Source organism: Martes martes (genome assembly GCF_963455335.1).
Source record: "Martes martes genome assembly, chromosome: 9".
NCBI lineage: Eukaryota > Metazoa > Chordata > Mammalia > Carnivora > Mustelidae > Martes > Martes martes.
The window spans coordinates 30,725,741-30,747,838 of NC_137896.1; the positions used below are offsets into that span (position 1 = coordinate 30,725,741).

The 22,098-nt window shown below is 40.6% G+C and overlaps 2 protein-coding genes across 3 annotated transcripts in view; one reads left to right on the top strand and one right to left on the bottom strand.

The window, feature by feature from the left end:
• Positions 1-1,311: 1,311 nt before the first annotated feature.
• Positions 1,312-14,572, bottom strand: TRMT6 (tRNA methyltransferase 6 non-catalytic subunit). 2 transcript variants are annotated; one of them, XM_080813182.1, is made up of 11 exons: positions 13,936-14,209; positions 10,160-10,287; positions 8,860-8,969; positions 8,211-8,302; positions 7,876-8,081; positions 7,605-7,729; positions 6,503-6,861; positions 6,041-6,126; positions 5,124-5,226; positions 4,935-5,021; positions 1,312-3,579 (listed from the first exon to the last, which is right to left on the bottom strand). In XM_080813182.1, the coding sequence occupies exons 6-11, from the start codon at positions 7,723-7,725 to the stop codon at positions 3,388-3,390; spliced, it is 948 nt and encodes a 315-aa protein (XP_080669308.1). In that variant the 5' UTR covers positions 7,726-7,729; positions 7,876-8,081; positions 8,211-8,302; positions 8,860-8,969; positions 10,160-10,287; positions 13,936-14,209; the 3' UTR covers positions 1,312-3,387. The 2 variants fall into 2 exon arrangements, with proteins under 2 accessions (XP_080669308.1, XP_080669307.1); XM_080813181.1 differs by having other exon boundaries at positions 1,612-3,579; positions 7,998-8,081; positions 13,936-14,572.
• Positions 14,331-22,098, top strand: part of MCM8 (minichromosome maintenance 8 homologous recombination repair factor) — a 46,639-nt gene continuing 38,871 nt past the window's right edge. The window contains exons 1-6 of the mRNA XM_080813180.1: positions 14,331-14,681; positions 16,896-17,056; positions 17,375-17,458; positions 19,263-19,345; positions 19,956-20,105; positions 21,758-21,861. Coding sequence (XP_080669306.1) covers positions 16,909-17,056; positions 17,375-17,458; positions 19,263-19,345; positions 19,956-20,105; positions 21,758-21,861 — 569 coding nt within the window. The 5' untranslated portion in view covers positions 14,331-14,681; positions 16,896-16,908. The remainder of the gene's footprint in view (positions 14,682-16,895; positions 17,057-17,374; positions 17,459-19,262; positions 19,346-19,955; positions 20,106-21,757; positions 21,862-22,098) is intronic.

The window sequence follows — 22,098 nt, forward strand, 5'->3', positions numbered from 1 at the left end:
AAGAATCCTCTAAGTTGTCCTTCAGAAATGGAGAGAGTTTCCGGACAAAAAGCTGAAGTTCATCAGCACTAGACTAGCCTGACAAGAAATGTTAAAGGGAATTCATTAAACTAAAATGGAAGCTACTAATCAGCTAACTGAAATGAGAACAGTATGAAACTCACTGTTATATAGTTAAATTCACAATATTGTAATGGTGGTGGGTAAATCACTAATAATTCCAGTACAAAGGTTAAAGGACAAAAGGATTAAAAATAACTGTAAATACAAATATACACAGTATGAAAAAAATAAATTGTGCAATCAAAATAATAAAACACAGGGAGTGTAAACATATAGACCTTTTGTGTATGGATTATATCTGAAGGAAACAAACTCAGTATCTCAAAGAGGTATCTGTATTCTCATGTTCACTGCAGCCTTATTCACAATAGGCAAGATATAGAAACAACCTAAGTGTCTGTTGATGAATGAATAAAGATGTGTCTATACACAATGCAACACTAATTAGCTCGATGAGAAGGAAATCCTGCCATTTGTAACAATTTGGATACCTTGAGGGCATGATGCTTTGTGAAATAAGCCAGACAGAGAAAGACAAATAATGTGTTAACTTACTTGTATGTGGAATCTAAAAAAAAAAAAAACAACTCATGAAAATGGAGAGTAGAATGGTGGTTACTGAGGAGATATTGATCAAAGACTAAACTTCTAGTCAGAAGACGAGTGAGTTCTGGAGATCTAATATACAGCATAGTGGTTATAGTTAACAATACTGCATTATATACTGAAAGTTGCTAGTAGAGTAAATCTTACACATTCTCACCACAAACAGAAATGGTAATTATGTGCTGGGATGGAGGTGTTAGCTAAGGCTACGGTGGTAATCACTTTGCAATATATAAATATAACAAATAACAAGTTATACATCTTAAACCTACATGATATTGTCTTTTTTTAAAAGATTATTTTAGAGGGAGAGAGAACGTGTGCATACATGAGCAGGGGTGGGGACAAGGGCAGAGGGAGAGGAAGAATCTCAGACTCCCCACTGAGTGCAGAGCCTGACGCAGGGCTCGATCTCAAGGCTCTTGAGATCACGACGTGAGGCAAATCTAAGAATCAGATGCTTGACCAACTGAGCCACCGAGGTGTCCCAGTTTATACAATGTTATATGTCAACTCAATAAAGCTGGGGGGGGTGCTTTACACAATTTTAGTGTACCTCTAAGCTAAAAAAAATCATCTAATTGGCACCACTGTATATTTCCAATTATCCTAATCCAGTGAAGAAATAAAGTAGACATCACTAAATGACTTTTGTCTTTATTTTTTGACTGCCACTCATTAAAGTGTTATTTCACATAATTCTCCTGGTGGCTAGATATCCAGAAGTCATAGAATTATCCATTCATCTGCTCCAAAGGTGGATGTCCACTTTACAAACAGGACAACAGCTTCATGTATTTTGCTGGCGTTCTTGATGTGAGTGCACACACAGGAGTGTTTCTCAAGCAGTGGTTCCTGGGCCAGCAGCATCACCTGGAAACTTCCTAGAAATGCAGATCTTCTGCCCACCCCAAACTACTGAATCAGAAACTTGGAGGTGTTAAACAATCCAGATTTAATAAGCCTACCAGGGAATTCTGGCACACACTAAGTTTTCAAGTTACTGAATTAAGCAATCAGTCCTCAAAGATGAAGTACCTTATATGCAAGAGAAAAAAAAATAACACAGGTTAAGGTTAACTTTTGCTGCTGGTACATGACAGGAGTTCACAAGTCAGCTCCAAGGGTGGCTCCATGGGCACATGCCTTGATAGCGCAGACGTCCAGAATGAATGAAATGAGCTGAGCCTTGAAAACTGGATGAATCCCGAGGAGAGGATTTAAACAAGAGCAACCAGTGGAGACCAGCTACTACAGAATCCAGTCTGTGCACACGTGTTCTCCTGGACAAACCGGGACAGGTTGTATGTGGGTGGTGACTGTTTGCAAGGACATGTTCAGCGAGGTGTCGATTTGGGCCTGTTTTCTTATATAGACCACGTGTCAAAATCAGCTGAAAGCCAGTGAATGTGGTGTCACTGACCCCATCATTAATGTAAATCAGACGAATCATAATAGGAAACACTTTTATTCTTTAAAAGCCATTGTTTTAAGAAAAAGGAATCAAAACTGTACTGGTTGGTGATCACATTGATCATTATCAGGATAGTACATGCTATTAGGAAAATGTAATTTCTGTCTGAGATGCTCCTTGCTGATCAGCATCTATGCTATAATGATGTCAACGATACACATTACAAGCACATTCAGTGAGCAAGACAAGGGCCACAGCTTACTCTAAATACTTTCCTTGGCTGTAGCAGATGACCAAATTTGATTATACATTTTCAGAGCTTAGAAAGGCTGACCACCTAATCATGCCAGAGCTCAACAGACCAGCATTAATAATCACCAAAAAAGGCACTTTAAAATACACTTGACAAGGAGTGACGCTAATGCAATGAGAACTGGTCAAAGCCCTGCACTAAACTTTGTCATAGATCATATAAATAGTGCATTCTCGGTTTCCATACGTATATATAAATATATATGTGTGTATATACCAACAACCATAAACACGTGTGTCTATCTCCGTAAGTCTCTGGATGGGGGGGGAAAAAACCTTTGCTGTTTCCTTTAATAAAACACAAAAATTCTAGGCATTTCACTCGGAACAAAGAATGAGGAGATGGGCAAATTAATGCAAAAAAGTACCCTACTATACCTTTGTGTATTGACCCAAAAAAGCAGTACAATAAATACTCAGAACTTTCCTAAGTTGTCAACTATTAAAATAAAAAAATCTAGTGTTTTTAAAAAGTTTATTCCACTGGAGGGAACAGGGAGGGTATTTTTGGTGCTGTCCATCTCATACACTCACACATCCATATTGCTTCGGTTGAAGAGAGTAGAATGAACACAAGAAATCTCTTCCACAAATTCTTTCTTTCCATACCCAAGTTTTGGATATGTTGTGTCATTCCACTTAGTTTAACGTATAAACAAAGTCTTGTATAAAGATATGCTTAGGATGTCTAAATTCTCCAGATATTTTCACAGAGTACTACAAGTACTTACAGGATTTTTGTGAAATCAACAGAATTGGCCACATACACACTAGTCCACTGTGTACACTCCAGGCTTGGGTGCTCTGGCTCGATGTTCTTATAGACCAAATTTATCTGTTCCAGAGGTGGACAAAAGGCTTACTTGTCCTTCCCAGGAACAAATGTATAGACTTACTTTTAGAAGATGAGAAAACAATTAGTGATGGCATTTAAAGTTTAATTACTAACTGTATAACGCCTGAGGAAAAAAATCAGAGCAATTTCTGAAAGGTTAAGAGTCAGACTCCGGGCATTTCCGTTTTTTAGCTGCTGGCTCTTCAGTCTTGTGTGATTCTAAAGTGCTTGAGTTGGATTTGAGACTGGGGTCGGCTTTAAGGTTATCCATGGCGACAGTGAAGCCTGAGAGAAGGTACCCCCCACCTCCGCTCATCAGTAGTTTGGGATGACTTCGATCTGGCAAAACCTAATCAAGACAGAAAGACATTCATGTTTTCCTAAGCAGATAAAGCACATGCTAACAATACACATGCCAAAAATCAGAATTTAAATGACAGAGATTCTCTTGAAGATTTAATCCAATCAATTTCTAAAGAGCGCCTTCCTTCACGTGCAGATTAAAGTGTAGAAACTGGTTTTAAGGATTTTCTTCTGAAAAATAAAATTAAAGCTGCTGCTCTCAAACCTGAGGCAAGTTTCTACTGGCGAACGAGCAAATGTCTGTGTAGTACTCTGGGCCTGCACATAGCTTTCTTCCTACCGGCTCTAGGAAGCTTCACAGCCAATAGTGGAGTGTGGGTCCACGGAGAAGTAGCTACTGGACATATCCAGAGCTTCCTTCCCCTGATACCTTGTTAACTCCGACAAAATCTCTTCTCTGCTGTTACCATAGCTCAAGAAGATCACTGCCATGTAGGGCGGAGTCTGCTCAGGGCCTTGAGAATCCTGGATCAAGGCAGTAGATGTGCAAGCAGAAGGGCAGGGCCTGTGGCGGCCATGGAGGTACTCCCTCAGTTCTCCCTTCAAGAGGGAACCAGTTGTGAGGAGTTCGAGGAGCAGAAAGCCCCTAGCTGCTGCTGCTTTGGGATTCTGAGCAGCATTCATACACAGGGAGACCATGGGCTGCTCCAAGTCGATTACTGAGCATGGGTACCCAGGACCGCAACATTTCTGCCCAAGACAGGGCTCCTTTATTGGGCAAGCTTTGCTCTGGGGTTCCCCATCATCCTGGCTGAGACTTTCTGAAGGCAGCACTGCAGGCTCTTCCTCCCCATCTTCCTTTCTCCCTCCTTTTGCAGCAGTCAGACCTCCAACACGGTCTGAGGGCTTTCCTACCTGGCTCTGCTCCCTCTCCTTCTCCTCTTTCAGAGGCATCTTCCCCCATAAATCCCTTACACTTCTAATTCCATCTTAGCGTATGCCTTCCAGAGGACCTGAACTGATGTTGGACCCACCAGTAAGTCCTGAAAATCTGCTACAAAGACATCTCAGCTGAGAGGGCAGAGTCACTTTCTTGTTGGCCTAGGGATTTTGCTATCATCAGTTATTCCCTCCACAGTGATCTTGAGGCCTTGGAGAAACACGAACCATAACTGTTTGCATTTTAAGTGGCTCTGGACTGGAGTTTCAGAGTAACAGACCCTGACATGAAGGAGGAAAAAGGGTCAGGAAGAGCCAGGGCACTTTGTCTGAGTTACAAGCAGGAGATTCTTTCATCTGTAGATGGAAATACGGGCATCTATTTAACAGCTTCTGGCACCACTGCAGAGAGCCAGTGACTCAGGAGAGCAGGCCCCTGGAAGCAGCGGGAAGAACACGTACCTGGTAATTCCTGAGCCAGGTTTCCGACAGCCTGAGGTTGATGACCCCTCCTCTTTCCCGCAGTTTTGTGTAGCATTCCAACAGGGGCTAAAGGCATAAACAAAATTCTGTTAAGAATGCCTGTGAGGGCTTGATTTGAGTATTAACACACAGATGCAAGAACTCCCAGCCCTTCCATGTCAGCATTACCTCTTTATACTGACAGTAGACCACAAATGGTCTTGAAGGGGCCACGAAGTCCAGCAAAGACAGCAGGAGTGGAGTGGGATGGAAACGACTAGCAACAATTAAACTGCAAAGAAAACGTTAGACAAAATTATTTCTCTCCTCGGCAAGGCAGAGCATAGATTTTAAAATGCATTTAAAATGACCATCTCCTGGGATGCCTGGGTGGCTCAGTTGGTTGAGCATCTGCCTTTGGCTCAGGTCATGATCCCAGGGCTCTGGGACTGAGCCCTGTGTCGACTCCCTGCTCTGCGGGGAGCCTGCTTCTCCCTCTTCCTCTGCCACTACCCCTGCTTGTAGTCTCTCTCTCTCAAGTAAGTAAAGTCTTCAGAAAAAATGATCATCTATTCATTTGCCATGACTCACACAAGGAAGAGCTTTAAATACCACATTCTACAAATCCCCCCCCAAAATAAAATCATGTGTTTCTAAGAAACACAAAATGAACTAAAAGCTCTCTTGGTGCTTGGCAACGCTAAACAGCATTTAATGACATTCTTGACTTAAAAAAAAAATCATCTGGAAACAAATCCAACATTGTAATTCTGCCTTTGCAGATATCAGAATCTACATCTCCTGTCAGGTTTTCCTTAGCCTAACCATTAGCCAGAGTCATATCAATTTGAATGGCCTACCCCCTGCATATAGCAGGACCACACAGACTCATCTGATACACTATCACTGGAGACACTTCAAATTTATTCTAGAACTCTGAAACCAACACAATTTCCCACATCCACCAGATGCAGCCTCCTGTCTTTAAAAACCCAACATAGAATCATCATCTCTGCTCCCACTATAATCGAAGCAGACACACAAAGAATTCCGTGTGAAGCGCAGCCCATGGACACCCAGGTATCTGTATTCCTTCATCAACGTACCCATCTGAGTTTCTTTCACTCAGCAGAGCAGCAGCCTCTAAGTGTCTTTTCCTTTGCTCTTCTTGTCTCCTCTGCTTTTCCTGAATCTTCAAGAAGAAAAAGAAGAAACTAGCGTACTGAAGTCATTCAATCAGGCTTATGGAAATGATGGTCTGTCAAAAATTTCAACGGTATTTATCAACCTGGACTAAAGCAACAGAAGGTCATTCATGAGGAAGCCAGAAACACACAAACCCGTTTGTTATAGAACCATCAGTAAGCTACCTACACAATGCTTCTGGATCCCAAAGCTCTGTCCCAAAGAATACATGACACACGTGTGCACACCCACGCACACATTTTCTCCGTCTGTTCTGACATTTATTATCTTGGGCACTGATGCTCCAAAGTCACACCAAATCTCAGTGCCAAAGGAAACTCGGAGAGGAATATTACGAAGGTAGGGGGACTCTTAACACTTACATAATCCTTTTTGCTTCCTCTCTCTTTAGACTCTTTATAGTCTGGATCTTGCGAGACGATTTCCATTGTTTCCTGTTCTGGTGGGTGATGGCTCTCTTGGGCTTCTGCTACGTTGTCTTCATTCTCCTGTTCCGAAGTCTGTTTTTCCTCCAGGGTGCCATTACTTTCTTCAGCTGAAGCACCGTCTTTAGGCTCTGAAGATAACATCTCCGCAGAAAATGTTCCATTTAGGAGACTGTTCACTTTGTTAAGTGGGAAATCATAAAGACCACTGAGGAAAGATTTGGGGAATCCAAAACATGCTGTTGCTGCCCGAACAGGTCCACCTCCAGGGTACAGCTGAATAATGGAACCAAAACCTGAAGAGATTAAAAAAATAAAGGTCTGCTGGATGGAGGGGATCCTAGACTCAGTACACCTTTAGGGTCCTCCACTGTAAGAAGACTGAATGTCTGTACTCTTTGAAGGGGCTGCAGGATAATGCAGTTCCGCTTGGCGGTCATTTAACCCATGAATATTCCCAATGAAAGAAATAACAATTCCAGAACACATGAACCTCCATGTGACACCATGGTAAAACTGTGTGATCTTGCAAATTTGGGTGTCACGTGATTGGCAATTGGCTCTCAGCTTTCCCCCAGTCTGAACCTTAATCAGGGCAGCTCGAAGTTCTTACCTGCCACAGGGTTAGAGGGAGGGCAGGCAAACCAGGCTGTGTGCGTTCCTCCAGGACAAAATATACCCCACATAGTCTTCTCATCCAATCCCCTCAATTCTCGCCAATAAAATGAGAACCAGCTATCCAAGAATTTACTGAAATCACTGTCCTGGAGGTCCAAGCCGGCCAAAGACTTCTTAAACACCCCCACTGATACTGAAGTTGGGGAAAGAGCAACTGCCATGCAGTGGCACTGACACAGCACTGGCTGGAAGATGTAGACTCTGCAAGAAGGTCCCAGGGACTAGGGGGGGTGTGGGCCCACCCAAGCCATTTCATGAATCTTGCAGTAATTCAGCCTCACTTTCTGTACCCTTACATTTTTAAGCCCTTCTACTCACATCACGATAGTGGTCTAATGAACCCAAAAATGGTAAATCTTACCTCCCATCCGTTCCATCATTGCACCCAGCACCAAGCCTGCACAGGTTTCCATTACAATCATTTTATTGCCAGCACGGACATTTCCCAAAGTCAACATCTGGGCTAGTGTATCATATCTCATGTGGCTAAGGAAAAAAGAGTGATTTGTTTATTTTTAGCTAAGCAGAAGCAGCTATTTTAATCATTTTTTTAAGTTTTGTTTGTTTATTTCATAAAAATTATGTTGATAAGATTATAGATTGTTTTGGAGGCAACAGTAAAAAGAACTTACAATTCATGAGGTAGGAGGACACTTTATGCAGGTGAGCAAGTTTTTCATTTTACTTAAAATCATGACTGTTCTTAAAGATATATTTTCCCCCAATTATACTTTTGAAAGGAAACAAAGCGTACTTAATTTTTCCAGGTTCTCTTGCATAATACATAATTGAAAGAATGCGGGTGGATGGCTTCACAACAGTAATGATGGCTTCATACCTGGGGGAAGAAAAAAGAAGACATCAGTTTTTAAAAACTGGCTTAAAAATACTTTATTTTTAATAATAAACATTTTATAAACCTATAAAGATATAATACTTTCATCCTTTTCGAACAAAATCCACTTACTTCTTTTTCTTCTTTTTTATATATTTATCTTGAGCAAATTCTGTCTTGTCCCGGAATGTTGTACTATTTTCAATTAACTGCTGAACTATTTCCTATAAGAAAAGGAGCAAGCAGATTTCCTGAAACTTTATTTCCATGGAAATGATAACTTCAAAGGTTTCTTACCCTAGAATGTATCCAAAGGTCTGATTTTCCAATCCCTTCTCCAGAGAAGCCTAAATAAATAAACTGCATTTTTTTTTACCTCTGTCTAGAACTTGTATTAAAATACAAGTACTTTATAACTATACTTAAAACAGGATTAAAAAAAAAAAAAAACCAGAGCTACATAATAAAGGGAGAAGGGATATAAAGGAAATTGTCCTTCCTGAAGACACTGGCTGAAAACATTACTGAAAATGAACCAAGTTAAGCTCTGATAGTCACTAAGTTATTAAATTCTCTTTTGCTAATAATATCAGTTGTCACTCACTTACATTCCTGTATATAAGAAATGAAATCTTTCACCTACTGAATGGCATGTACAGGTCAAGCTATTGCTAAGAGAAAAGCGTATTTTTACATTTTACTTTAATAAATCCTGCTTTAAAATCCAAGCAATTTCCTCAACACCAAACAAAAACGAAACACAACATCCTTTGAATATTACCTCTCCTTTAATGCCTTTGTCCTTTAAAGCTTTTATGTCATCTTGAGTAAGTTTCTGAGATTTCCCATCATCAATTATATTTCGATTATCAGTGCCTGCTTCTTTGGTCTCTAAGGAAGGAAATTGCTTAATGACATTGATGATCTGAAACTATGTAAAATCTTTCTTCTTCTAAGTTTATGTCCACATCCAGCCCATCTCGTACATGCTCTGGCCCCCAATGACCTTTTCTGACCTCATTTCTTGGCCCCTGTGCTTCAGCCATGCTGCCCTTCTGTTCCTTAAGCACACCAAGCACAGGCTCACTGTGAGGCTTTGGCACCTGCTGCTCCCTCCACTTGCGAGTGCCCTCATGACAGGGCACTTTCTAGGTCCTTTCCAGCCCTCAGGACTGAGCTCATCATCTCAACCACGTCTCACCCAATCAGCCTCCAGTACACCTCCCTGTTTTACCATCTTCACAGCACACATCACTATCTGCAAGTGTGTTGTTTGCTTTTCTACTTATTCTTGGTGTTCCCCACTGCTCTGTACACTTTATGAGATGATTTAGACAATGCCTAATCATGCCTGGCACAGATTTGGTGCTCAATAAAAATAATGTAGGTTAGTTTAAAAGTACTTAATTAACTGGTTCGAACCAAAACTTCAACAGCAGTTATTTGATTTTAAAAATTAATTATTTTTATTTTTACTAATAAACTATTTTACATACATTTATTTCAACAAATGTTGAAATATTTAATTTTAATTAACAATAACCACTAAAATTATGGGGTCTTTGCTATAGGCAAGGCACTATTAAGAACTTCCCATGTGTTATGTGACTGAAACTGTCTACAGCCTAGGCATTAAATGTATTTATGGCTCCATTTTACAAATGTAGATAGAAGACCTAGAGAAACCAAGTAACCTGCCTAAGATTACAAGGCAAGTGATGAAACTGGAAGTTAAACCTAGTCAGTTAAATTCGAAGCCAGACTCTTAAATGCCTGCAGCTGTTATGTAACTTCGGCGCACTGAAAGGAGTCTACCTGACCTTACACTGAAATAGCAAGGATTATTCTAGGATTAAAAACTTGTCCCAAAGTCAGAAAGCCAGTTAATGATGGGCTGGAGCCAGAATCCAGGTACCCAAAGCCAAAGGCAGACCTTGCTTCTTTACACCAAGCTCCAGTTCTTAGATTACAAGTTTAAATTTCTTTGGGGATAGCCTGAGTTAGCATTTTAGAATTGGGGTTGACAGGTTTCTGACTAGCCAGCTCGAGAGCACCTATTTCATATACCCAAAGTAGTGCACCTGAAGCAGGTTCTTCCTTCTTCTTCTTAGGCTGAAGGCTTCCTCCATTGGTCACTTCAAATGTGGTTCCATAACTATGGCCAATGACGTTATCCAAATAGAACCACTGTTTTTCAAAAGTTACTTTTCTAGGGAAGAAAATGCAATTAGCCGAATCTCATTTGCATTCAGTATAGAAAAGAAAGGTTTAATCAAGTTTATTTCAAAACTGGTCTCCATAAAGAATGATCAGCAGCATTACCTCTGAACATAAACTGACAAACTAGAAAGAACTGGGTTGGGGCAGAGACAGAAAAATTAGTAAGAACATATAAAAACACTGAATTTGGAAGGAGAAACAAGGACAGAAGACCTTCTTGTGAGGCACTGGTCTGGCTCCAATTTGCAATGACAGGATGTCCAGACTCACAGCTTTGTGGATTGCCTGTACAGCATAAAGGGTCACCGAGACTGCCAGGCCACCGCACACACACCGTCACACTACTTGCAACTCTAACTAGAAAACTCTCGAAAGTGAACTATCACTGGGATGACAGGGATTCAACAAATTCCCTGGTCTAACTGGCTATTTTCTTTCAAAATTATCTAGTAAAAACAGAGTTACCTAGTTGGCTCAGTCAGGAGAGAATGAAACTCTTAATTTCAGGGTCATGAGTTCAAGCCACACACTGGGTATGGAGCCTACTTAACAAACAAACAAACAAAATTATCTAGTAAAGGCAAATTATATTTACAAGTAAATATCATTGACAATCTATACATTTCGAAATGGTGCTTAACACTGACAATGCTCTACTGAGGATCGGGCAACATCAGCTTTCCCCATCACCTGGATTTTTATATTTTCATTTAAAAGGAAAATCCCACAAAAACAAAAAAAATTTTTTTTCCCAAAAAAGAAAACTAATATCCACTGAGTGTTGACCAGTGGCTAGGCAGTATGTGCCAGTGTGTTTCATACTTTTTTATTTAATTCTCACAGTAATCCTAGGACATAGCTCCTTCCAGAAGAGCAATCTGAGCTTAGGGAAAAGTATCTTGTCCAATATTCAGTTACAAAGTGGAAGCTGGGATTAAAATCCAGGTCTGCCTGACCCCAAAGCCTGCTTCCTTCTACCATACCACACAGTCTGCTCCAGAAAAGGCTAACGGATCTCAGGAAGCCCTGCCTAATTTTAGGACATGACCCATGTCTACAGAACTCTGAATCCTGGAAGACACATACTGTTTGTTTGTCCCCCACCTACACCTTCTTCTCCTTTCTCTGTGCCCCAGGAGTCTATGACAGATGCATAGACCACATCACCCAGACTCCATTGCCAAAACTTTCCCACCATTACTAGACCCTGGTGCATCACCATTCTCTGCTGGTTCTCTAAAGCTTCCCACACCACTGTATGTGTATGTGTCACATCTTCATTAAATCTCCTCACTTGAATCATCCAAGTGAACTCCTGTGAGATCCTAAGTGATCCAGATAGGGTCAATTCTTATTCTTTGCTAGGTGCCCAGTTTCTATAACATAACAATATAACAGACTTTTAAAATATTTGCTGACATAAGTCCAGTCAATTCAATTGAAACTCAGTTCAGCCCAGATGCGCACTCCGTACGCTCATCCCTTGAGCACCCTGGTGCTAAGGAAACACTGAGCTGGGTTGGGTTTACCCTTCTCGAGGCTGGTCTGATATTCAAAGAAGGGTGGGTCGCTCAAACTGATGCGTGGCAAGAGGTCACTGCCCCAGTCAGGAAAATGGGGCCAGGCAGAAGAATGTGATGCCATGTCTTCACTGAGAAGGAGTGGGATTTGCAGAGTCTTCTTCTCAATAAGTCAGATTGCTTCTGCCCAGCCAGATGCGTACAGACCAGAAGAAAAGTGAAGGGAGAGTCTACCCTGGGATGTAGACGAGTTCAGAGGGTCATATACTAAATAAAATGGCAACAAATGCACTGGCTTCTGCCAAGAAAAGTAATGAAAAGTGTTTCCAAATAAGTATGTCTCGAGTGCTTCCAGAGTACTTTTTGAAATGAAGATGTTACTACCTGCCTTGTTGTTAATGGAAAAGCTTTGTCTAAAAAAAAAAACAAAAACAAAAAAAAAACACCACATTAACAACCACATTTTAAAATTAAGCAACTTAAAAGTATGAGAAAGAAAAGGAAGAAAAACGAAGATTTCACCTACATGGTCATTATACAGCCGTGTAAACTTTGGTATCATTTCATCAAACTTACAAGGACTGTGCTGCACTGCTGTACTTCACTTAAATAGTTTAAATAATTAGCACTGGCTTTCCTCCAAAAGTATATACTTGAAGGCTGGCCCATATTTTAAATCAGAAATTCTAAAGAGAAAATGGTGCAGATATTATATTTGTGGACTAAAGGAACCCCCCCATATTTCTTTGTCTTTACTAAATTGATTCTTTTTTTAAGATTTTATTTATTTATGTGAGAGAGAGCATGAGAGGGGAGAAGATCAGAGGGAGAAGCAGACTCCCCGTGGAGCTGGGAGCCACATGTGGGACTCCATCCCAGGATTCCGGGATCATGACCTGAGCCGGAAGACAGTTGCTTAACCAACTGAGCCACCCAGGCGTCCTCCTAAATTGATTCTTATGCAATAAGACTTGGCTGTCACCAGCATGCTGCTTTGGGGACTGTTACTTGACTATTTTCTAATGACACCTGTTTCACTTTAAATACCAATCAACAGTTTGATTCACAGAGGAGTAAAATAATTCACCTCATGTGCACACTTAGAAACTCCCAATCTACCACTACGTGGCCTATGGTCTGCAGAAAGCTGTTCTCTTGACACTGAACTCAACTTATTTCATTGTCAAAAGTACTATAATAACCTAACTCAAAAGAAAGCTTGGTTATACTTTTCAGATAATTAACTGAAACATCTCAATACATTTCAGCATTAATGAGCTGTTAGGGTGTAACAACCTTACCACCCCTGCCAAGAAGCTACCAAAAATTCCCACTTTTCTAATATTAAAACAGAGCTGTAACTAATCAACAGGTTCACAAATCAAGCATAATTTCAAGTTTTGAGACCTTGAGCAAACTGCTTTTGAGAAATGTAACTTTCCTAGACCTGGCATCCCTTCTTGTAAAGTGAAGGAACGCTAGAGTGATCCTATGGGCTATGAGAAGTTATTCTACAACATTATTACTTCTAACAGTTATTCCAGTTTGGACAGAGAGAAGAGCCTGAGGGACAGAAAAGGTCGGAGAGGTTTCATTTTTTGTGGGATTGATCCTGCTCAGGAAATAGGGAGAAAGGATGGTCTGTGGGGAAAAGGCAAGGGAGGGGAAGACCTTGAGAGGCAAGGATATCAGAGGATGATTGATGGGTTCTTTGAGGTAACGGGAGAGAACATCTCACGGACTTGGAAGAACCCTGGGACAGAAGGAAATGTAAACGTGGGGCGCGGGGAGGGCACCTGAGCACCAGAGGGGCAAGAATGGGAAAGGGACCCTGTGGAAAGATTGAGAGGGATGTTGAGGGCAGAAGACCAGATTTGAAATCATGGAAGGAGCACTCTGCGGGAAGACAGGAGTGATAGATGAGACCCCAAGGGCCGAGGATGGGATGTTGGGGGGAAAGGCCTCTGTAGGAAGACCAAAAGGAAATAACGAAAGAGGTTAGGGATCTACAGAATCAAGAATGGGACTCTGGTGGAAGGGGCTCTGGGGGAAGACCTAGGGGAAGGAGTAACGAGAAAATGGGGACGGGGACCCCTAAGGCCAGCGACCTGACTTACTTTCTCCGCTGGACTTGCACTGCTTTGAACACATCTTCCCGTTTCAGCACCACGAAGTCGCCGTCGCGGATGCGGTGGTCCCCGGGATGCGGTGGCTGTGGGCCCGGCAGTTCTCCTGAGCCCTCCATGGAGCTTAGCCGGTCTCCGGGTTCTGCAGCGTCTCTCCGGCCCCCAGCGCCCCGCCCCTCGTGCTCTGCTGTAGCCTCGGCCAGCCTCACTACCACAAGCCGAGAGGACGCAGAACCCTCCGACCGGCACCGCCCCCACGTGCTGCGCGCCGCTTCCGCTTTCCGGTCGGAACCTCCGGACGGCTTCCGGCGGCCACACGGCTTCCGCCTGGCCGAACTCCTTCATTGGCTGCACTCCGTTCCGCCCCTCTCGTCTCGCCGTTCCTTGGACGGAAGTTGCGTCACAGACGCGCCAAAAAAGAATTTGGAAGCCGAAGAGTTCAGGTTGAGTAGCTAAACATCTTCCCGCGAGCCTCTGAGGTGTAGGGGAAACAGGTCCCCGAGCTGCTCCAACAGATGAGACTTGGCCCCTGCGCGAGGACGTCAGGAGGACTGCGACCGAAGGGACTTCGACAGGAGTCACCTGAGGAGCTCAGACCTCAGTCTCTTCTTGTCCCCGTCCGTCTCCCCCAACCCCTCTCCGGAACGAGGGGAGAGCCAGGCGGGGCGCGCCAGCTGCCACCCAGGACCCTGCCCAACTGAGAACCGAGAGCGCTCTGGGACCTCTATTCTTTGCAAGTAAGAACAGCGTGAGGAAACCTAAATGAAGTAGGATATTTAACGAAGCACAGCAGACCCCGGGTGGCTCCTTTACTCAGTTCTGCAGTCGTATTTCTTGCGTTTGTGTTGGGGTTTTTACTAGTTGTGCTCACTCTGTTCTCATTTGGGAAAGATACGGTATGTAGCGTTCTCGAAGGGGCACTTCGTCTTGAGAGTGTGAAGACGGAGTTTGCCACCAAACAACTTGAATCTTGATCAATTTCTTGCGGCTTCAGTTTCCTAACTTGCCATATGGTCTGGACGATTATCAGTTTTGTCTTGTCCCAACATCGTGAACTTGTTTGGGTACTAACTTATTAATTAAATCCCTTCAGACAGATTTGGATACAGTCTTTTGTGAAGAATTGCACCCCAGTGTTCGGATATATTCTTTTTTTTTTTTTAATCCGTGGGATAGGAACTGTTTTTAAAAATAGGTTTTATTTTTTAGAACAGTTTTAGTTTACAGAAATAATGGCACAGAAATTGCAGAGAGTTCCTTATAATTTTCTCTTCCCTCCCCTCAGCCCGGGTTCCCCTTGTTAACACCCTGCAGTAGTGTGCTACATTTGCTGCAATTAATGGACCAATATTGGTGCATTATTAATAGCTAAAGTCCAGAGTTTATGTTAGGGTTCACTCTTTCTGTACTACCATTCCATGGGCTTTGACAAATGCATAATATTGTATATCCACCACTAAAGGATCATACAGAATCATCTCACTGCCCTAAAATTGCCCTGTGCTCCACCCATATGAATTCTTTCAAAACCCATTTTATAGGTCACTTATATTTTGAATCTTTGATACTTAGCCAGAACTATCTTTGAGTTAAAAAAAAAAAAATGAGGATCTTGCTATGTACAAAACAAAATGTGAAGAGATAATTAGCAAAATAAAAAGGATTGTATTAACAAATATAGATGTATTATCAAAAAAAACTATTGCATTTCAGCAAATTTATCTAAAAACTAAATTTATCTAGTCAATATTCACCTAGAAATGATCTTTCTTTGGTTGTCTTTTTAAGAAGTTAAGGTCCAGAAAATTAACTTCTTTCCCATTTCACCCCTACAGAGAGGAGAGATTAAAATGTGTATATACCATGTCCCACTCCTATGCTTCTCCAGAAAGGTCTACATTAGTTGCCTATGTAAGAATATCCTTGTATCTCTGATAAAAGTGGATAGGACATACGGGATTGACTATGTATAAGGGGCTGTGATGGTGATGTATTCCTAGTGTCACAGGTCAGGATTATGTTCAGCCAGTGCTGCTCTTTTATAAGTCTAAAACACTATAAACAAGTCATTTCAGAGTTATTGTGTTATTTTCATTTCTATAGTAGGCACTCCTTGCAAACAGGTACAGTACTTTGTTTTTATACCATGAACATTCAGTATACTTGGTGAAACACCATGGATATACCTTAAAAAGCGATGGGGCCATTTGCAATGACATGAATAGAGTTAGTATAATTTTAAGCAAAGTAAGTCAGAGAAAGACAAATATCATTTCGCTCATATGTGTAATTAGAAACAAATGAGCAAAGGTGGAGGGGGAGACAAACCAAGAAACAGACTCATATTAACTAGAGAGAACAAACTGATGGTTACCTGAGGAATGTGGGTAGGGGGATGGGTGAAACAGATGATAATGGGATTAAGGAGTACACTTGTTGTGGTGAGCACCAGGCTTGTATGGAAGTGTTGAATCACTGTGTGGTACATCTGAAACATATTACACTGCATGTTAACTAATCGGAATTAAAAAGAAGGAAAAAAAGGAGAGAGATGGGAATTAGAAGGATATCTGCAGAGTGTTTGAGGCTACATCTCATATTACCATAGTGTACACTGTTGCAGGCCTGTTTGCTAATCTCAAACTAGAATACATAAATTTTCAGGGCTCATGGGTTGCTCAGTGGGTTGAGCCTCTGCGTTCTGCTCAAGTCATGATCTCGGGGTCCTGGGATCGACCACTGCGTTGGGCTCTGCTGGGTGGGGAGCCTGCTTCCCCCCACCCCCTCTCTGCCTGCCTCTCAGCCTGCTTGTGATCTCTGCCTGTCAAATAAATGAATAAAATCTTTAAAAAAAAAAAAGTTTTAGAATACGTTAATTTTCTCTTATTTACTATGTTAATACATTTTGAGCACTGTTTTCACTGTTATTTTGATGAAGATTTTTTTCTTAGTTTTTTAGAAAATATGAATGGAGACTGTAGAGGCCGAGGATTTGGACGAGGAAGATTTCAAAGCTGGAAAAGAGGAAGAGGTGGTGGGAGTTTCACAGGAAAATGGAGAGAGAGAGAACGTAGACCTGACCTGAATAAAACCACAAGAAAGCATACTTCTGGTAGGGGAGGTCAAATATTGTTCAACTTTTTTTTCCTTCATGAGGGAAACTATGCCTGTCCTACAAAGTAGTTTAACTTAAATTTCATTCTTATTTGATGTTATTCATTAAAGTGGCATTTAAACGTTAAGATAAAATATTTTTACTGAAACGTGTAACTTAATCTGTAACTATTATGTATTTTGTCAGCTTTTCATTGCTGGAAGGAGAAGCAAATTGGAAAAAAATGTAATATATTTCTACTAACCTAGTGCTTGCTTCGACAGCACATATACTATTTTTGCTAACATAGTATTCTGGGGGTTTTTTGTTTTTCAGAACAAACCCCACAGTCTTTGCTACTACAATCAACATTGGACCAATTAATACCATATAAAGGCTGGAAGCTTTATTTCTCTGAAGGTAGAGTTAAAAGTGCAAAAAGTACCATAAATTCTATTTTCATAACTTGTTTTTGGACATCTCATATTATTATAATTCATTTGGCTTACTGATAGGTACCACCTTCTTTAATTTTAGTTCACCCAAACAAATCGTGTTTATTTCAAGAATATTTTTAGGTTTTATATGAGAAAAGCAGAAACCACTCTAAGTGTTTCAAAAAGGGGATGTAATACAGGGAATTGAATATACAGATGGAAGTCTGAAAGAGCAAAAGGGGAACATTGAGGTAAGCCCCCAGATAATAGTAGCTTCTGGAAGCAGCAACCATCCTTATGGCTGAGGGTACAAAAGGTAAGAAGTTCTGAGGTTGCCAGGACCTAGGAATTCAAAGGAAGGGCTGTTACTTCAGCCTCTGAGGGCACCCTACAAAGCTGTGCTTGGACCTCTGAAGGTTACCCTTCACACCTGTGCTCAGACCACTGCAGTGAATGAAGCTGCTTGTGGCTGGTAGCTCTGGTGGGAGGACTAAACGGCTGATGTGCAGAGCTGGAGGCTGGAACTACAGCTATTTTCTGCAGCTGGAGAGATGCTGAAAAGAATTAGAAACAAAAATAGAATCCTTTTTTGTTGCCACCTTCCAGTCCTTAAAGTGCCTTCAGTTGGCAGAACCTAGAGGAAATCTGGGAAATGCACTGTGCAGATCTCAATCATAGGATCACAGAGCAGAAAATAGAACAGCGGGCTTGGAATGGAGAGACCACCAACAGTGATTTGTGTAGAAACACACTTAAGGGATCTCCCCTTTAATAATCAAGAACATCAGCTAACATCATATACCTGGTTTTTTGGTTTGGAGACTAGCCTTTTCTGCATTCTTACAGTTTCTATGTTATATCTTTTATTAGTTATGGGTTACATGGTCATATATATCTGTGGGTTTTCCCACTAGATTGTGTACTTCTTTAAGGGCAAGGATCTTGGCCCATAGAGAGCATTCAGTATTCATTTGGTGAATGAATAAAGTGCTTTACAAATGTTTTCTGTATTGAGAGTCATTTTATTTTTTCTATTATATACACACATGTGTTTCATAAGTAATCTGTCTTTTGTTGCTTTAGGATGCATTAACTACCAGCACCTGCAATATGTACCTAGCAGTTAGCCCAGAACACTAGAAGTGATCTTTAGACTGGTCCTAAAGATGAGTTCAGGGGATGCCTTAGGTTTAATCATCTGTACTTACAAACTGCTTCACAGTATTATTTCTCTGTGGAAGACCAATTTGAAAATGTTCTAGAACTTTACCCAGTAAAGGTTTTATGACCAGAGTGAAGTGTAGTGATCCCTTTCCCCTGATTTCAGGATGTGGCAGTTTGGACTAGTAGAATTTACTTTGCAAAATAATAAGATAAGAATATATTAATCATGTGTCTAGCTTTGGCTTTGTTATAATTGTATATATTAATATATATATAATTATATTATATATAATTATGATTATAATATAATTATAATATAATTTGTTATAATTGTTATAATTTTAATTTTAAGCTTTATTATGTAAGCTATTTGAACTACTGGGTCCTATTAAGTGTCAAAGGTTCAGTACAAAGGTTCCCAGATGTTGGTGCTTTTAGAGAGAGTCACTTCCTATCTGCATTAAGATTATGCTGACCTAAACTTGTTTTAGAATCTTAACTATTCACTCAGTACTTACCTATATTCTTACATAAATGTAATCAGAATGCAAAGTAGTTGGAAAAAGTCCTTTAACCTGTGTACACATGTGATTATTAGTGCTAATGCCATTTTGTTGGATTAGTTTACAGCAATAGCTCTCCTTTGATTCAGAAGATTCAAGCATTTGAACATTTTTTCACAAGGCGTATTGATCTATATGATAAGGTAAGATTCCTGTACAGCAAAGCTACTAGTCCACATTTATGTGTTGTTTTCTTGAACAGTGTATTTGAGGTGCTAGTGATCAGTAGATGCTGCAGCCAGACTGCCTTGATCCAGATCCCAGCTCTGCCACTTCGTTGCGGTGTGGACTTGAGTGTATTACTTATATTCTTTGTACCTTGGTTTTTTCATGTATCAGTTGGGCATAATAGTATTAATACCACCAAGGACTGTTAAGAGGCATAAATAAGGGGCGTCTGGGTGGCTCAGTGGGTTGAAGCCTCTGCCTTTGGCTCAGGTCGTGATCCCAGGGTCCTGGGATCGAGCCCCAAATCGGGCTCTCTGCTCCGCAGGGAGCCTGCTTCCCTTCCTCTCTCTCTGCCTGCCTCTCTGCCTACTTGTAATCTCTGTCTGTCAAATAAATAAATAAAATCTTTTTTAAAAAGGCATAAATAAGTTAATATATTTTAAATACTTTAAGTGGTACAAAGCTTACTGTACTTACTCATTGTTATCACTATATAAACATGCTTTTTCAAAGTGTGTAATTGAATGTTTAGTTATGATAGTTAACTTAAAACCATCATTGCTTTCATGCCTTAATATTTTCTAGGATGAAATAGAAAGAAAGGGAAGTATTTTGGTGGATTTTAAAGAACTGACAGAAGACGATGAAATGGCTGACTTGATACCAAATATAGCAAATGAGTTGAGGGATACACCTGAGAAAACCTTGGCTTGCATGGGTCTGGCAATACATCAGGTAAAGACTTATCTTGTCCGGACTCTGTCAAAATTTTAAAGGAAGATTTTACAGTAACAGTACACTTTCTAAATGATACCATTCATTCTGTATACAACAGCTTATCTAAATACAACATTTATTTTACTTAGTTTAGTCTATTGAAGATAATACAGAAATTAAAGAGCTCCTTGGAAACAGTCTCATAGGGAAGATAAGACAAGGATCGTGTTATCAGTTACGAACTTGGAAAGCAACCTCAGATTTAGGTTCTATGACATGAGGCAAGTCACTTACTCTCTCTGAGCATCTCCATATATAAACTGAAAATGATAATATGTGCTGTGTCTGCCTGACTTTTTCTCAGGCTAGTTGACAAAACACATGTGTAAGTATTTAGGCTGCCAAAGAGGTAAATGCTTCAAAATAAATAGTAAATCTCAGAACAGGCACGGTTAAAGTATTGTCTGTGGATAAAGTACTGGCTGTATTCAGGGATAGAGATAAGACCCTCAGTGAGTGGGGAGGAATGGGGAAAGCTCAGAGGAAGACCTTGTAGAGATGGTACAGTTATGATGGGTCTTAAAGGTGTACTGAGAAGTGCACATAGAGCAGAGGAGGTAATGGTAGCCAGGCGCAAGGAAGAGTTCATTACAAAGATGTGTACACTGCTGCTACCGTAGACCAGAAACGGTGTTGTCTTCAGAGTCCTCTCATTAGTTCTCTGAGTCCAAGTCACCACATTCTTTCATTTCTATTTCTGAAACATCTCTTAAATCCACCTCTTTTCCACCTTTACTGCATCAGTCTTAAACCTTCATTATGTTTCCTATACTTGCTAGACCTGGTAGAACATGATCTGTCTTTGGAAACTGGTGACTTTTCTGCAAAGTGAAATCTAAATCCACTCTGTGGCATTGAAGGCCTTCCATGATCTAGTTCAACTTCCTCCTCCACTTTCACTCACTACCATTCAGCTGAGTTCTTCCCAGGATTTTTTCAATAGTCTGATCTCTTACACATGCTGTCCCTTAACCATGGAATGCCCCTTGCATTGTATGTCCAAATTTGGGGGGTGTGATGCTATTGTCTCTCCATGAAACCTTTCTCATGACCTTTTCTTCAAAATTTGCATTTGTCTCTAAATCTTTATGGTCTTTGTAACAATCAGAGCTATGTATGTGCATCTCATTTTCACTCTTAGATTGTCAGCATACTGCTTTATATACAAGAGGTTATTAAATACTTATTTAATGTCGATGCCAAGGGAGCAGTTATTGAGTATTTCAGAAGTCATCTTTATCTTCTCTGTCTTAATAAATCACTGAATATGGAGAAATAGAAAAATGTTTTCACCAGAGCCTGTCCAGGAGGTAATAATAGCTTTCGGGCCCACTGTAATGACTTTTACTATTAAGCTTAGTTTGGACAGAAAGTAGTAGATAGGGATGCTGGAGTTTTCCAGTCCAGGGACCATAAAATCCCAGGTAAAACAATCCACTATAAAATAAGTAGTCATAATTAAGTATCAGAGTTTAAAGGGTTGTTAGAGTTCTGTTAATATTCTGCTCTGAACTGTTTATATTCATAAACTTTGTATTTTCTGTAAAAGAGTTCTGCTTCAAGAGGGTGTTTTGTTTTCCAACTTTTAAGTAAATACTTGTCCTGTTTAGGTGTTAACAAGGGACCTTGAAAGGCATGCAGCTGAATTACAAGCCCAAGAAGGATTGTCTAGGGATGGGGAAACAATGGTAAATGTGCCACATATTCATGCAAGGTGAGGATTTGCTAGTATTGAAGTATTATTTAGAATCTCGCATTTAAGACTTTTAAGAATGAGAACCTTGTTTCATAAAGCCAAAGAAATTGGTAAAAAGGATATGAGTTCTTTGCTATCTCATTGGTTATAACACCCAAGTGAACCCCCTGAGCATTCTTAAGAGATCATGACAAAAATAAACTTTTCCTTTCTAAATAAGGTGTTTTCCCAACCTTCATATTTTTATAAACATTG

Bases quoted from the DNA above. Each gene is read 5' to 3' on its own strand.
- TRMT6 (XM_080813181.1), bottom strand. From the start codon at position 14,063: ATGGAGGGCTCAGGAGAACTGCCGGGCCCACAGCCACCGCATCCCGGG. The intron at 10,288-13,935 runs GTAAGTCAGGTC...TTTCTTCCCTAG, and splicing joins GTGCAAGTCCAGCGGAGAAA to AAAAGTAACTTTTGAAAAAC. The intron at 7,730-7,997 runs GTACGCTTTGTT...TTTTTTCCTTAG, and splicing joins AGAGAACCTGGAAAAATTAA to CCACATGAGATATGATACAC.